Genomic DNA, 14,026 nt, shown 5'->3' with positions numbered 1-14,026 from the left:
TTCATGTGATAGTAATGGATGAGGAAAATCTGCCACGCCTGAGCAAAGCCAAAGTTAAAGAGCCTTCGGCAAGGCTGCTGCCCAGGCCAAGGGAGATAGTATCCTCTCCTGCATAAAAGTGCTGGCAGAACCATAGCTTCACCAATATAACTGTCCACTGCCATGGCTCCTGCATTAGACTTCAACCACTATGAGGCACAGGTGATATCTCAGCACCCCATTAGGGCTGGCCATCATCTGCCACCTCACGGACTCTCCATACCCTGCCCATTATGCAGTAAAACTGCACTGGGTCTACTGCTATCCAGACTTTAAGACCCCCATTAATCAAAACACTATATCCCTATTGAGCAGAGCACTTATAAGCATGTGCTTAAGTGTTGTTGACTTCAGTGGATCTTACATAGATGTTTAGGTCTTTTATTGAATCAGTGCCTAAGAGCCCAAGGCACAGAGTGCAGCATTTTTACACAACACTCTATTAAAAGTAGACTATACTAAGTTATGATACTGTAGAACATAAGACCCTTCAGGGACAAATTCACTTACATTTTATCAATTTCATTTCCTGTCTATCAATTTAAATGGAAAATATAGCTTCTTGTTTTATTTATTTATTTTTGTCAGAAGAAATGTGCTGGTAAACTTTTGGGAGCAGATGCTTCCAGCTAGATGATAAAAAAAAATGACATTAAAATGTCTGTTCTCATTTCACTTAGCTTCATAACCAAACGATAAGAAAGAAAACACGGCAGTCCAATTTATAAATCTGGAAAGCTTTCATGATAAGAAACACACACACACGCACGCAAAAGGTAACAGTTTCACCAAGCAAAAAATAATACTACATAACGGTGATTGACATTCTATAATTAACAGAATGCTCTGAAACTTTATCATCAGAGATCAAATAAGATGGTATAATTGGTCTGAAACAAGACATTCTTAGCTATGGAAAACATTTTATACCATGACTATTATTCACTGTGAACATTTTGAAAATTGTTTAGAAAGAAGGTGCACACTCCAAAGAAAAATGTCCTTCTCCTCCTTACCCATCACCCTCTCGATAGGACTAAGCAGATGGCAAGTACAGATGGTAATTACGGATGGATGAAATTGTTTGAACCTTTTCATGTTTAAAGAAAGTTCAGGAAACATTTGCTGTTGTTTTTCTTCCCATATATTCATCCAGCGCCACAATTTTTATTTTTTTTATTTTTTTTTTTGCTTTCAGATTTGAAGCAAAAAATATCATTACAATGTGGGCAAGGAAGATCTATTCTTACAGTATTTTTCATGCAGCTTACACCAAGATGTACTGGAAATCTTGTGAGAACATGTTTTTTTTTTCTAGAGACACTCAGACCAATTTCCAAACAGAAGAAGTTCAGAAAAGTTTGACTAAACTCCAAAGCCAAATGCTTATCCTAGTATGAAGGTGCCTCTCCAGTCATACTGATGTTCATCCATAACTAGTATTAACACTATTAGGTTTGAAAAGCTAGGCCATCTTACCATGCCTTCCCACTATTATCAAGCTCTTAGAGAAAATCTACACGTACACCTTATTGACTATATTTGAAATATGACTTTTAAGACCACAATTCCAAGTGAACATGCAAAATGGGTAACTGCAGATCAAATCGAACTTAACTGACTTTATGGTTAAACACTGAATTCCACATTGAGAAGTAGGAATTAACTGGATCAGTGGACACATTTTTGGAGATGTATCTATTGTGCTGACATTTGAAATGTGGCTGCAAGAGTTTAATTTATAAAGTATATACCTTGACCATGTCCCTGTGTCAACCTAACTTACTGCTTGCAACTGAATATTCAATGTTTTTCACTATGTATAATGTATATAACATGTTTAATACACAGTAAAGATATTGTTGGGAAATATTGTAGAAGACTTTCGTACAAGTTACCACACTCTGCCAATTTATTTGTCTATATCTGTGGTGAAATTTTAGTATCTTTGTTAGAAATGCCCAGGGATGCAATATAGACAGTATGATGGTGACAGAAATTGCTTGTTTTTCACAAACAATATCCCAATATGTTCTTTAGGTATTTTCAGGAAACTGAGATGTAGTGCATTATAGTTCTGAGAGGAATAATTAATGAGGCAGTAGTGTAGACAGAGTAAAAAGGAATGCAAATATTTGATCTTCCTTTCAGTGAAGATACTGGAGCTCATTTTAATGTGTGAAACATGTTTTGCGGATTCTTTGGAGATCTGGCCTGACAGACAAGAATTACAAAACGACAGACCAACAAAGGAGTTTTTTTTTTATTTACATAGTGTCTCCTTTATAAAGAGCTTTTCTTTTCAAATTAAATGAGAACATAAATTCTAATCAGCAAGTTTTATTACCCCAGAAGGATGCCAATTAGGTTTCTAAACATCTGTACAGACACAAAGGGGATAACTAAGAGAAGCAGCATTAAAAAGTAAAATCATAGAAAAAAAGAACAAAATAAACAAAAGTTGAGAGAGGAAAAAAGCATTAGCTGGAAACCTATGTGTGTGTGTGTTTAGTATATATCTACTTTCTAATATATATACTTTTTATACAAAAGTGTGCGTGGGGAGGGTGTATGTATGTATAACAGATAAACAGTTTGTGTGTGTGTACACACACACACACACACATACGGTGTTTATCATATATATCCCACTACTAGATAACTGATGTATAAAAACTTACACATTTTATTCTTGCAGAAAATGTACCATCACAAATAGTACAGAATAGCATAGCATAGCATGACAGCTAGGCAGATAGGGAATATCCAATTTTAGGAGAACCTCAGGGTGTTTAGATTTAGCTTACTTTATGTTGAACTGATGTCAAGTCTCTGAATCGTACCATATATACATTTTTGTACATGGTCAGTGTATTTGTCCACCAGTGTATCAGTTAGATATCAACAATGTTCAATGAAATGAGGAAAGATAAGAAAGTGTGACAGAAAGACTATCAGAACAGAATTCTTACCCTCTATGGTTGCTCTCTTAGGCAGAATGGTGATTGCTCCCTCAGCAATGTCTTCTTGCTGAATTAGCGGATTTATTTTGGAGCCCCAAGTGTCTGATCCCACCCACAGAAAATGACCGACTTGATCAGCTCTTTTTGCTGCTGCAAGGATCTGCCTGTAGAAAGACACATATAATTCACACATGAATGCAAGATGAATGGAACAGTACTTAATCACCCAGGAAAAATAACAAGGAGAGCAAGACTGCTGAATGAGCAAAATAACATACTTGTAACTAACTTTTATCTCAGAAATTTAACAATCCACATGATAATGACTATTTCAGAACAATGTATCTTCCTCTGTTTTTTTTTATTCTAAGTATGAACTCCTGGCCCCATTTAAATCAGCTTGAGTTTTGCCAGTAAATTTCATGAGGACAGGATTTCATCTCAACTTTTTTGTGAAATCTTAGTAACAATTGGTATAGTTACACCACTATAAATTGACAGAACCTTCACAACCCTCTGATAATTTAGAAATTACACCACAAATGACTCTGGAATAAGCAGATGTATTTCTGGTGAAGGGTAGATAGAGGATTTAATTGCTTTTCAGTTAAATTATTAAAATAGCCTGAAAAGCAAATGAAAGCTGATCAGTGCAGGTGCTACTGAACGACCAAGTCCTTTTGTCGTTAACAGCTGCAATTAGCAACAGCAAATATATTGTTTATTAATATTAGCATTTACAGGGCGCCCATCAGTGCATTGTGTATAGCAACTTCCAAGAAACTCAAATGTTTTCCAAACATTGAATAATGAAGTCTCACAAACTCCCAGTGAGATACGTTAGCGTTATCATTATCCTCGAGTCATAGAACTTAAAGCTCTGAGCCTGCGACCCCTTGCACACTGGTGGAGTGCTGCTCCCACACAGAGGCCCCCACTGCAGTCAATGAGGCTCTGCACATATGTAGCTGTCTGCCTGCACACAGAATATTCAAGTGATTAGTAATTTGCCCATAGTTGCAAAGTGAGTCAGTCACAGAGTGAGGAACAGAACCGAGGAGTTCTGATTCACAAATCCTTCCCACAGCCAGCTTATATTGAATTAAAACAAAACAATATCTGGATATATTTAATATTTTGCCATAATTACATCAGTTTTGTTTACACACACACACGTTAAAGTGAAGTTACTAAAATGAAGAAATATCTATAGATTGTAGGATGGGGTCAAATTTCGGGGAAAACAAAATGGTGGTACTCTCTGCACTCTACTGCAACTCAGTCCCCACCAGTGCTTAATTTGTAATGAAAGAGGTGCCAGGGCAAGCTCAAGAGGTGCCGGGGCTCTGCCCTGGTACATATTAAGCACTGGTCTCCGCCCACTCAAAACCAATGTGCTCATCACTAGGGTGATGGCTAGAAGCTGCTGAGGCATAGCCGAAATAATTAGATATCATAGAAGAGCAACATCAAATTTCACAGGTACCAGTGATGGTGCACTGGGATCACTTACTGGGACTTCAGGTCCCTCTTTGGGGCCCCACACTAGGGTAGGGCACTGGTATGTTCAAGGATCTAGGATGTCTGTTGTGGACCTGCACCAGAATGAACTAGGGTCTGGATTTTCTCAGTGGGATGTTTCAGAGGAGACCTACATAGGGTCTGGGGGCTCTCACTGGAGTCCCTGCACTGTGATCTGATGGATGTCCTACACTGCATCTTGGGGTCCTGCACTGGAATGTCCTAGGGTCCCAGTCTGGAGTCCTGCACAGGGGTGTCTCACCAGGCTCTCTCAGGAGCTCTGGCCTTTCTACACTAGGCTCTGGGGTCCTGCACTGGAATATTGTAGGATCCCAGTCAGTAGTCTCTCACATGTGAGTGCTAGAGTCCCTCATTGGTGTCTGGGGTCCTGCACTGGGTTGTACTCCTGCTGCAGCAGCAACAGCAACAGCTCCTTGAACCTGTTCCTCTAGCTGCCGCCCAGTAGGGAAGGGACTCTGGTAGCAATGGAGCCTCCAGCTCCAGTACCAGTAGAAGCTCCAGGCATGGTAACTTTGGCAATGTACATGTTGCTTCCCCACCAGCAAGGCATTCCAGATACTACTGTAAGAATCACCACTGAATCTGGTATATCTTGACTTTAGTAAGTCTTTTGATACTGTCTCGCATGACTGTCTCATAAACAAACTAGGGAATGGTGGGGAAGCAACTGCCTGAGCTGAGGCTCTTATATTAATGTCTCACAGCTGCATTGCCAAAGTTTGCATGTTCACTTGGAATTGTGGTCTTTAAAGTCATATTTCAAATATAGTCAATTAGGTGTACATGTATATTTTCTCCAAGAGCTTGATAATAGTGGGAAGGCATGGTAACTCTTGCCAAAGTTTCATACCATTTCCAATACATGCCAGTGGAATCAAAGGAGTTGGAAAGGAGTAGAGCAAAATGTTGGCAGCTCAGCATGGTTCTGATACGGCATTTGCTTCTAAGCCCTCGTGAAGGAATCAGTGCTCCTCAAAGTATGGATGGCTCTTGCCTCCAGGTCAAGGCATTCCAGATACTATTGTAAGAATCAATGGCCTTTCCCTATTATTTATACTAGACTGAGTCCTTTGAGCAAAAGTCCACATCTGTCCAGGTGAAAGAGTAGTGATATTATAAATGATCTTGCTTAGAATAGTAGTATATGAAGGTTTAAGATATGTTTGGAAATTATTTGTGCATTAACTAGTCACTCTAAGATACAGCTTGGTTAAACTCAGCCCTTCATCCTTCCCATGTAAATAAGCTGATTTTGTGAAGTTTATTGAAGAGGGTGGAGTTTTTCAGATGAATCTTTAAAAACCAACATGCTGTCTGCTATGTGAAAATATTAATGATCCCTTGATGTTGTTTATAATACTAAAGATGAGGTGTTGTGACCTTGGTCAAAATTCCTTTCCCCCATCCTTGTGCAGAATTCTGTGTTTGTTGCATGGCTTGCTACCACTTTCCTATAGCAGAGGTGGCTGAATGTCAAAGTTGGATAACATTATCCTGTAGCCCTTCCATGAGGATAACTTCCATTTAGATTCAATGGGAGTTTTGTATTCAAAGCAATTGCATAATCAAACCCTCAGATTGTAAAGTGCTTTGAGATCACCTGGGGTGTGATAGGATACAGGAAAAAAATCAGGACAATATTCATTTTAGACAGATTTTGAAAATGTAACAGTTATGCACATCTTATATCCTTTCATTATGAAATGAATTTCTTATCATAAGAGTAAAAATACCTACCAAGAAATCCTTTTCCCATCTAGAGTATAACGAAATATAAAATCATAAAATCATACAACTGGAAGGGACCTCGAGAGGTCATCTAATCCAGTCCCCTGCACTCAAGGCAGGACTAAGTATTATATAGACCATCCCTAACAGGTGTTTGTCCAACCTGCTCTTAAAAATCCCCAATAATGGAGATTCCACAATCTCCCTAGGCAACGTATTCTAGTGCTTAATCACTCTGACAGTTAGGAAGTTTTTCCTACTGTCCAACCTAAACCGACCTTACTGCAATTTAAGCCCATTGCTTCTTGTCCTATCTCCAGAGGTTAACAAGAACATTTTTTCTCCTTCCTCCTTGTAACAACCTTTTATGTACTTGAAAACTGTCATCATGTCCCCTCTCAATCCTCTCTTCTAGAGACTGAAAAAATTGGTTTGATCTTCCCTCATAGGTCATGTTTTCTAGACCTTTCATCATTTTTGTTGCTTTTCTTCGGACTTTCTCCAATTTGTCCACATCTTTCCTGAAATGTGGCACCCAGAACTGGACATAATACTCCAGCTGTAACAATAATCAGTGCGGAGTAGAGTGGAAGAATTACTTTTCACGTCTTGCTTACAATACTCCTGCTAATACATCCCAGAATGATATTTCCTTTTTTTGCAACAGTGTTATACTGTTGACTCATATTTAGCTTGTTATCCACTATGACCCCCAGATCCCTTTCCATGGTACTCTTTCCTAAGTGGTCATTTCCTATTTTGTATGTTTGCAACTAATTGTTGCTTCCTAAGTGGAGTACTTTGTATTTGTCCTTATTTAATTTCATCCTATTTACTTCTGGACAAACAGGAGAAATGGTCTGATCACTTTGAATTTTAATTCTACCATACAAAGAACCTGCAAGTCCTCCCAGCTTGATATCGTCTGCAAACTTTATAAGTGTACTCTCTATGCCATTATCTAAATAATTGATTAAGATATTGAACAAAACTGGACCCAAAACTGATCTCTGCGGGACCCCACTTGTTATGCCCTTCCAGTATGACTGTGAACCACTGATAACTACTCTCTGAGAATGATTTTCCAACCAGTTATGCACCCACCTTATAATAGCTCCATCTAGGTTGTATTTCCCTAGTTTGTTTATGAGACAGTCATGCGAGACAGTATCAAAAGACTTACTAAAGTCAAGATATACCACATCTACCACTTCCCCCCATCTACAAAGAAGGCATTAAGCCCCTTTGCTAGTTTGATCTCATTTTGTGCCTTGGCTTTTCTAATTTTGTCCCTACATACTTGTGTTATTTGTTTATATTCATCCTTTGTAATTTGACCAAGTTTCCACTTTTTGCAGGACTCTTTTTTGAGTTTTAGATCACTGAAGGTCTCCCAGTTAAGCCAGGGTGGTCTCTTGCCATATTTCCTATCCTTCCTATGCAATGGGATAGTTTGCTCTTGTACCCTTAATAATGTCTCTTTGAAAAATTGCCAACTGTATTCAATTGTTTTTCCGCTTGGACTTGCTTCCCATGGGATTGTACCTACCAACTCCCTGAGTTCGCTAAAGTCTGCCTTCTTGAAATCCATTGTTTTTATTGTGCTGTTCTCCCTCCTACTATTCCTTAGAATCATGAAGTCTATCATTTCATCATCACTTTTACCCAAGTTGCCTTCCACTTTCAAATTCTCAACCAGTTCCTCCCTCTTTGTCCAAATCAAATCTATAACAGCCTCCCCCTTGGTAGCTTTCTCCACCTTCTGAAATAAAAAATTGTCCCCAATACATTCCAAGAACTTGTTGGATAATCTGTGCCCTACTGTCTTATTGTCCCAACAGATGTCTGGGTAATTGATGTTCCCCATCACCACCAAGTCCTGTGATCTGGATGATTTTGTTAGTTGTTTAAAAAAAGCCTCATCCATCTCTTCTTCTTGGTTCGGTGGTCTGTCGTAGACCTCCTACCATGACATCAACCTTGTCTTTTACCCCTTTTATCCTTATCCAGAGACTTTCAACAATATACTATGTATTCTTCTGCTATCTCTCTATAAAGTGATACACAGGTTCCTACAAATAGATCACTCCATTCCATTGCTCTGTACAGTCTTATTTACTTTGTCTACTCCATAAAGTCAGCAAGCACAAATGTATTAATTTTCCCAGTCACACTTACTTTATGTCCTCATCGTTGGCAAAAATAACAACAGCCCTGGCATTGGGAGTGTCCAGGAGCTGCTTGATAATTTTATCAAAGTCGATGGTCTTCTCTTTGCGATCCTGGGGAATTTTAAGTGACTGGGCAATGCAGAGGCCACCTGTTTAGAGAAAAAGAAGGAGGAAAAAAAATCTGTAAATGAAGAGCATTGAGAAGAGTGTGGAAAATACACAGAAGTTAGAAATTGGAGGAGAAAAAAAAAGAAACCAGTACTCGATCACCATCCTGAGGAAGCAGGAAAGCTTCATGTTAAGCCTAGTCAGCCTTTCTTGCAAGTTTTGTTTGTTTGTTCTTTTTTTTCTTGGGAAGTTTATACTATGTGACAGGATACATACAATGTGTGTGGATGGATAGAGTAACAGATAGACAAAAAATAAACCATGCAAAAGAGAAAAACAAACTAACCAGACAATAAAGAGATGATGGAAATGGACAAGATAAAAAAAGACTGAAATAAAAAAGTAAACTGGAAGGCAATACAGGTTGATAATGGCATAGACAAACACACAAAATACCGAGCAACTTTATTTGGCATAACAGCTTTAATTTTTTTTAACAGAATAAATAGAAAGAAAATCCAAAAAAACTGCTCTGAGAAGTTAAATCAAAACAGGAATAATACAGAAGTCCAAATATTGTGAATACACAGAGCTCAATCTCACACATGCTTGTTCATGCAGGTGTCCACCTTTAAAGTGAATGTGGTTACTCCATCTGAACAAAAACTCAGAGTAAATATTTGCAGGATTTAACCCACAGTTAGTAACTAGAATTAAAGAACAACAATTGCAGCCAGTATAATGGTAGAAAGACAGAAAGCCCTGATGCAAAAGCTACTCAACGAACATAATTCATATAATTAGATTTAATTTACTAATCTTGTTTTAGAAAAATAGTTTCATTTACTATTTTACATCTTCTGTGGGGTTCTTCACATCAAGGGGCGATGGATTCATACTAATGTCTTTCTTCTTTTGTTTCCTAATTATAGTATCTTTAATCTTTTATACCATCTTAGATACAAACTCTCTCCCTCAAAATACTTCATAGTGTTAATTAATACATTCTCAGTGATGCATAATAGGCAACAGCAGTGAGGATGAGTAATTAAGTAGCTGAAGCAAAAAAGAAAAGAGGTATTTTCAGATAAAGTCTGTTTCAGAGCAAAGGAGCCACTGACAGCCATGGGAAAAATCTCGGACTATATTCCTCTCTGCAAGAAAATAACTTCCTCGTGTGGAAATTTTTGTGTGGGTGGGGACCACTAAAGAGAGACTAAATACTCAAAGAAAAACTCTCATGTAGCCAAGCACATCTGTGAATACATGTGTGGATTTAATTCAGGCAGACACCAGTACATGGGCCGTACATTGAAGTGGACAGAGAAAGCAATTAATATCTACTTGGCACTAAGTGACTTTAGCTCAGGTCCGGTGCAACCATTTAGGCAGACTAGGCGGTTGCCTAGGGCGCTAAGATTTGGGGTCGCCAAAAAGCGGCGCCCCCACATTTTTTTAAGTGGTTTAGCGACCGCTGCTGCTGGGATGGAGAGGGAATCTGAGCTGCCGGCGGCAACGGCAGCCAGCAGCCCAGGGTGTCCTGGGTCAGCACGCCGCCGCAGCAGCCGGCAGCCCAAGGTGTCCCCTGGGTCAGTGCGCCACTGCGGCAGCCATCAGCCCAGGGGGTTCCCTGGGCTGCCGGCAGCGGCTCAGAATCCCTCTCCCTCCCACAGCAGGGGCTCCAGCCTATACAATTTTTCTCATTGCCGGCGGGGGCACCGGTGACTAGGCAGAGCTGTGCAGCTCTGCTTAGGGCACGCGGCAGGAGCTCTGCGATGGCGCGACACCAGGGCTTCTGGAGGAAAGGGGCGACTGCCTCCTGGATTAGCTTCCATGTCAGCCCCAGCAAGGGGCACGGAGAAGAAAAGAGCCTCAGCAGTGGTCTGGTGGAGCGGAGGAAGAAAGAGGACCCCGACGCCCATGCGTTGGGCAAGGTAAGCAAGTGCTTCCCCACAGCTCGGCCTCAGGTGCCTGTGCTCCTGCCCGCTTGGTCCTTGGCTGGTCCCTGCTCCTGCTCCCCTTGTGCGTGGGCAGCTGGAGAGAATAGCAGCCTGCAGAGCTGAGCTGCCCCAGTGCCCCCCTCTCCCTGCTCCAGCCTCTGTCATGCCTGATATCTGAGTTCAGAGCTACCTGGGGAGTGGGCAAGTGGGGCAATTTGCCCCAGTCCCAGGCCCCGCAGGGGTCCCCACGAGTATGTTGGAGGCTCCCCCTGCCCCAGGAGTATGTCAGAGGCTCCTGGGAGAGGGGGTAAATGGCATGATAAGGGGCTGGGGCCAGAACTCCCCTGACCCCATCTCCCCCACAGCCCTGACCCCCAGCTCCGAGCCCAGTCCCTCTGAGCTGGAAACCCTGTGACCCCATCCTCCCCACAGCCCTGACCCCCAGCTCTGAGCCCAGCCCCTCTGAGTCGGACACCCCCCTAACCCCATCTCTCCACATCCCTGAGCACAGCCCCTGTGAGCTGGGCACCCCTGAACCCAGAGCCCAGCTCCCCACCCAGCCCTGGGCAACAGCAGCACCACTCCCAGGCAGCGACAGCCCATTGGTACCAACCATCACCATCACCTAGCAACAGCCCATTATGTAATTGCAAATGTATACATACCATTACAGCTTTTAATATTTTTAAATAATGTATTTAGTGTATTTTCAAATTATTACAAATAAATTTTTGAATGTATTTCACTAGTTATTTTTTACATTTCCTAATATATGTTACTATAGTATTGCAAATGTTTTATGGAAGGGGCCCTCGAATTTGCTTTGCCCCAGGCCCCTTGAATCCTCTGGGCGGCCTTGTCTGAGTTTTAAGCCCTGCTGCTGTGTTATGCCTGCAACAGGCAGGCCAAAGCCTGTGAGTGATCCCCATAGCAGCTGCCAGAAGAAGTGCTTAGGGGAATAATGCAGAAGGAGCATAATATTTGTTTGAGTTCTTTCCTCATGGTCCACTTGGTGCAGGACAGCAGTGACAGCAGTCTCATCAGGACTCTAGGCTCAGCACCTTGCCTCAGTTTGTAGACTTGTAGTGCACCCATCACCGGGCTCAGTCTGGCACCGCTACCCCTCACCAGTGCCCAAGAAGCAGTCAAAAAAGTTGGAAGGACTGGTTAGGTTAGTTGTCATGCTGTTGCTTGGCCAGTGTAGAGACCACTGAATGCATACTATTCCTCTTTGATGTTCTGTCCTAAGCAAAATTGGCATGTTATGAGGTAGTGCCTGTGAGGGACAGGTGTCTGTTTGTGTCATCTAACCATCATGTCTTAGGTCTTCTTGGGGGGGAGCTTTTCCATCCTGCTTTCATTGGATCAAAGTCAAAGATTATTTTCACAGGGAAGTTAGTGGGCATTTAGAGCAGATGAGCATACCACCACAGAGAGCACTTGGCAACCATTTGAGTGTGTGTGACCTATTTAGTTAGAAAATGGAACTTTTCATTCAAATTGAGTTTGTACCATTTGATGTTTTTAATAATTTGGAGGTGCATGGCTAGTTAGACAGAATGGGTTCTGCAGCACTCCCAGTCAGATTTTGATATGAAGGAAGGAAGTATACTTGACTAAAAAAGGTGTATTTCTGACTACAATCAACATTGCTTAATTTTAAGGGAAAGTCATCTTGATCTCAATCAATATTTATGTCAAACAGTTGATGAAATTCAAATAGTGAATTATAGTAAGTGGCATGCATTCTCTATCCTTTACTTTTAATAGTGAACAAGAAAAAGGACTGATAGGAATAAAATTTCATTTTTTTTCATTTGCAGTTGATGCAGCCTCATGGTAGATTAAAAAAAAGATCTGAGGCACAATTTCGTAAGCAGAAGGCTGATCAGCAAAAAGAAGAAAGAAAGCAAGAAGGTTCATTTCTGAAATATCTTCATCCACTGGCCAGAGATGAAGGTAGTTCAATGCCAAAGGATCAAGCAGAGATGGAGGTGGAGGTGGGAGTTTCACAAGTTGAAGAAGAGTTTGAAGAACATAATCTGAATATTGAAGACGAATCAAATGAGACACGCGAGGATCAAAACTTGGAAGACCATGAAAGTGAAAATGTCACTCGTTTGAATTTGAGCTTTAGTGATCCTGCTACTTGGGCCAAATGTGATGATCAAGTCTGACAAATTCTGGTGAAACATGCACCGGAACAAGTTCAGCAGTTCGATTTTCCCAAAGATAGTAAGCAAAGAAAATTCTCGACAATTCATTACATGGCTGCGATTCTTTCACAGCATGAGAAAAGCAGTGAACATTTGATGAACGTTCAGACATGGAAGGAACTTGAACTGCAATTGAAATACAAGAGAACAATTGATGAAGAACATTTGGGCTTGATTAAGCAAGAAGAAAAGTATTGGCAGCAAATACTAAAATGTCTGATGGCTTTGGTCAGAGTTCTTGGTGTGCAAAACCTGGCCTTTCGGGGAACACATGAAAAACTGCACACTTCAGGTAATGGGAATTTCCTCAAATTTGTCAAATATCTCTTTGTTTGACCCACTTACGGATGAGCATCTTCGCAGGATTAAGGACCAGGATATGCAAGTACATTATCTAGGGAAAGACATACAGAATGAGCTTATTCAGCTTCTATCCAATGCCATCAAACAAAAAATCCTAGCATCTGCTCAGGCTGCAAAATACTTTTCGATCATTCTAGATTGTACACTAGATGCAGGCCACGCGGAACAAATGACCATGATCATTCGGTTTGTGGATAGGCCTACTTCAGAGACTGAGAATGAGACTGAATCAGTATGCATAAAAGGAACGCTTCTTGGGATTTGTGTCACTTACGGAGACAACTGGAGCTGGTATGACAAACTATTCTTCGCCAGTTAGAAGAGATGTCACTGCCTATAGAAAACTTGCATAGTCAAGGCTACGACAATGGGAGAAATATGAAAGGGAAAGAAAATAGGCTAGTGGATTAATATTCAAAATTCTTCGCTGGACACTTTTTCATTTCTCGCACTGCACATTCATTGAATTTGGTTGTGAATGATGCTGCAAAGTGTTGCTTGGAGGCAACTGCCTTCTTTGATTTCGTTCAATGTGTGTATGTGTATTTCTCAGCTTCTACACATCGCTGGGAAGTTCTAACATGCCACGTATCTAATCTCACAGTTAAACCATTGAGTGAAACAAGATGGGAAAGTCGAATCAATGCCTTGAAATCTCTTCACTATCAGCTTGGTGACATTTATGATCCTCTGGTAGACATCTAAGATGACACTACTCTGACAGGATCATCTGGCAATATATCACAAATTGATGCAAAGGCTCTTACAAAAGCCATTTCTAGTTTCAAGTTTCTTGTTTCTCTTGTTTTGTGGTATGACATATTGTTTGAGATCAACACAACTAGCAAACAACTTCAGGCAAAAGAATTTGATATATGTGATGCCATTAATCAACTTGGAGAAACCAAGAAGCTTCTTGTGGGCTGCAGAAGTGACGCAGCCTTTGAGAAAACATT

General features: G+C 40.8%; 1 protein-coding gene across 4 annotated transcripts in view; it reads right to left on the bottom strand.

The window, feature by feature from the left end:
- The window catches only part of GRM7 (glutamate metabotropic receptor 7), a 549,943-nt gene that overhangs the window by 281,704 nt on the left and 254,213 nt on the right, over nucleotides 1–14,026 (bottom strand). For all 4 annotated transcript variants that reach the window (XM_050957328.1, XM_050957327.1, XM_050957325.1 and 1 more), the window contains exons 3-4: nucleotides 8,451–8,592; nucleotides 3,012–3,166 (exon numbers count right to left, since the gene is read on the bottom strand). In XM_050957328.1, coding sequence (XP_050813285.1) covers nucleotides 3,012–3,166; nucleotides 8,451–8,592 — 297 coding nt within the window. The remainder of the gene's footprint in view (nucleotides 1–3,011; nucleotides 3,167–8,450; nucleotides 8,593–14,026) is intronic.

This window comes from Gopherus flavomarginatus, chromosome 6 (genome assembly GCF_025201925.1).
Source record: "Gopherus flavomarginatus isolate rGopFla2 chromosome 6, rGopFla2.mat.asm, whole genome shotgun sequence".
Lineage (NCBI taxonomy): Eukaryota > Metazoa > Chordata > Testudines > Testudinidae > Gopherus > Gopherus flavomarginatus.
This window is presented reverse-complemented; position numbering and strand designations above follow the sequence as displayed.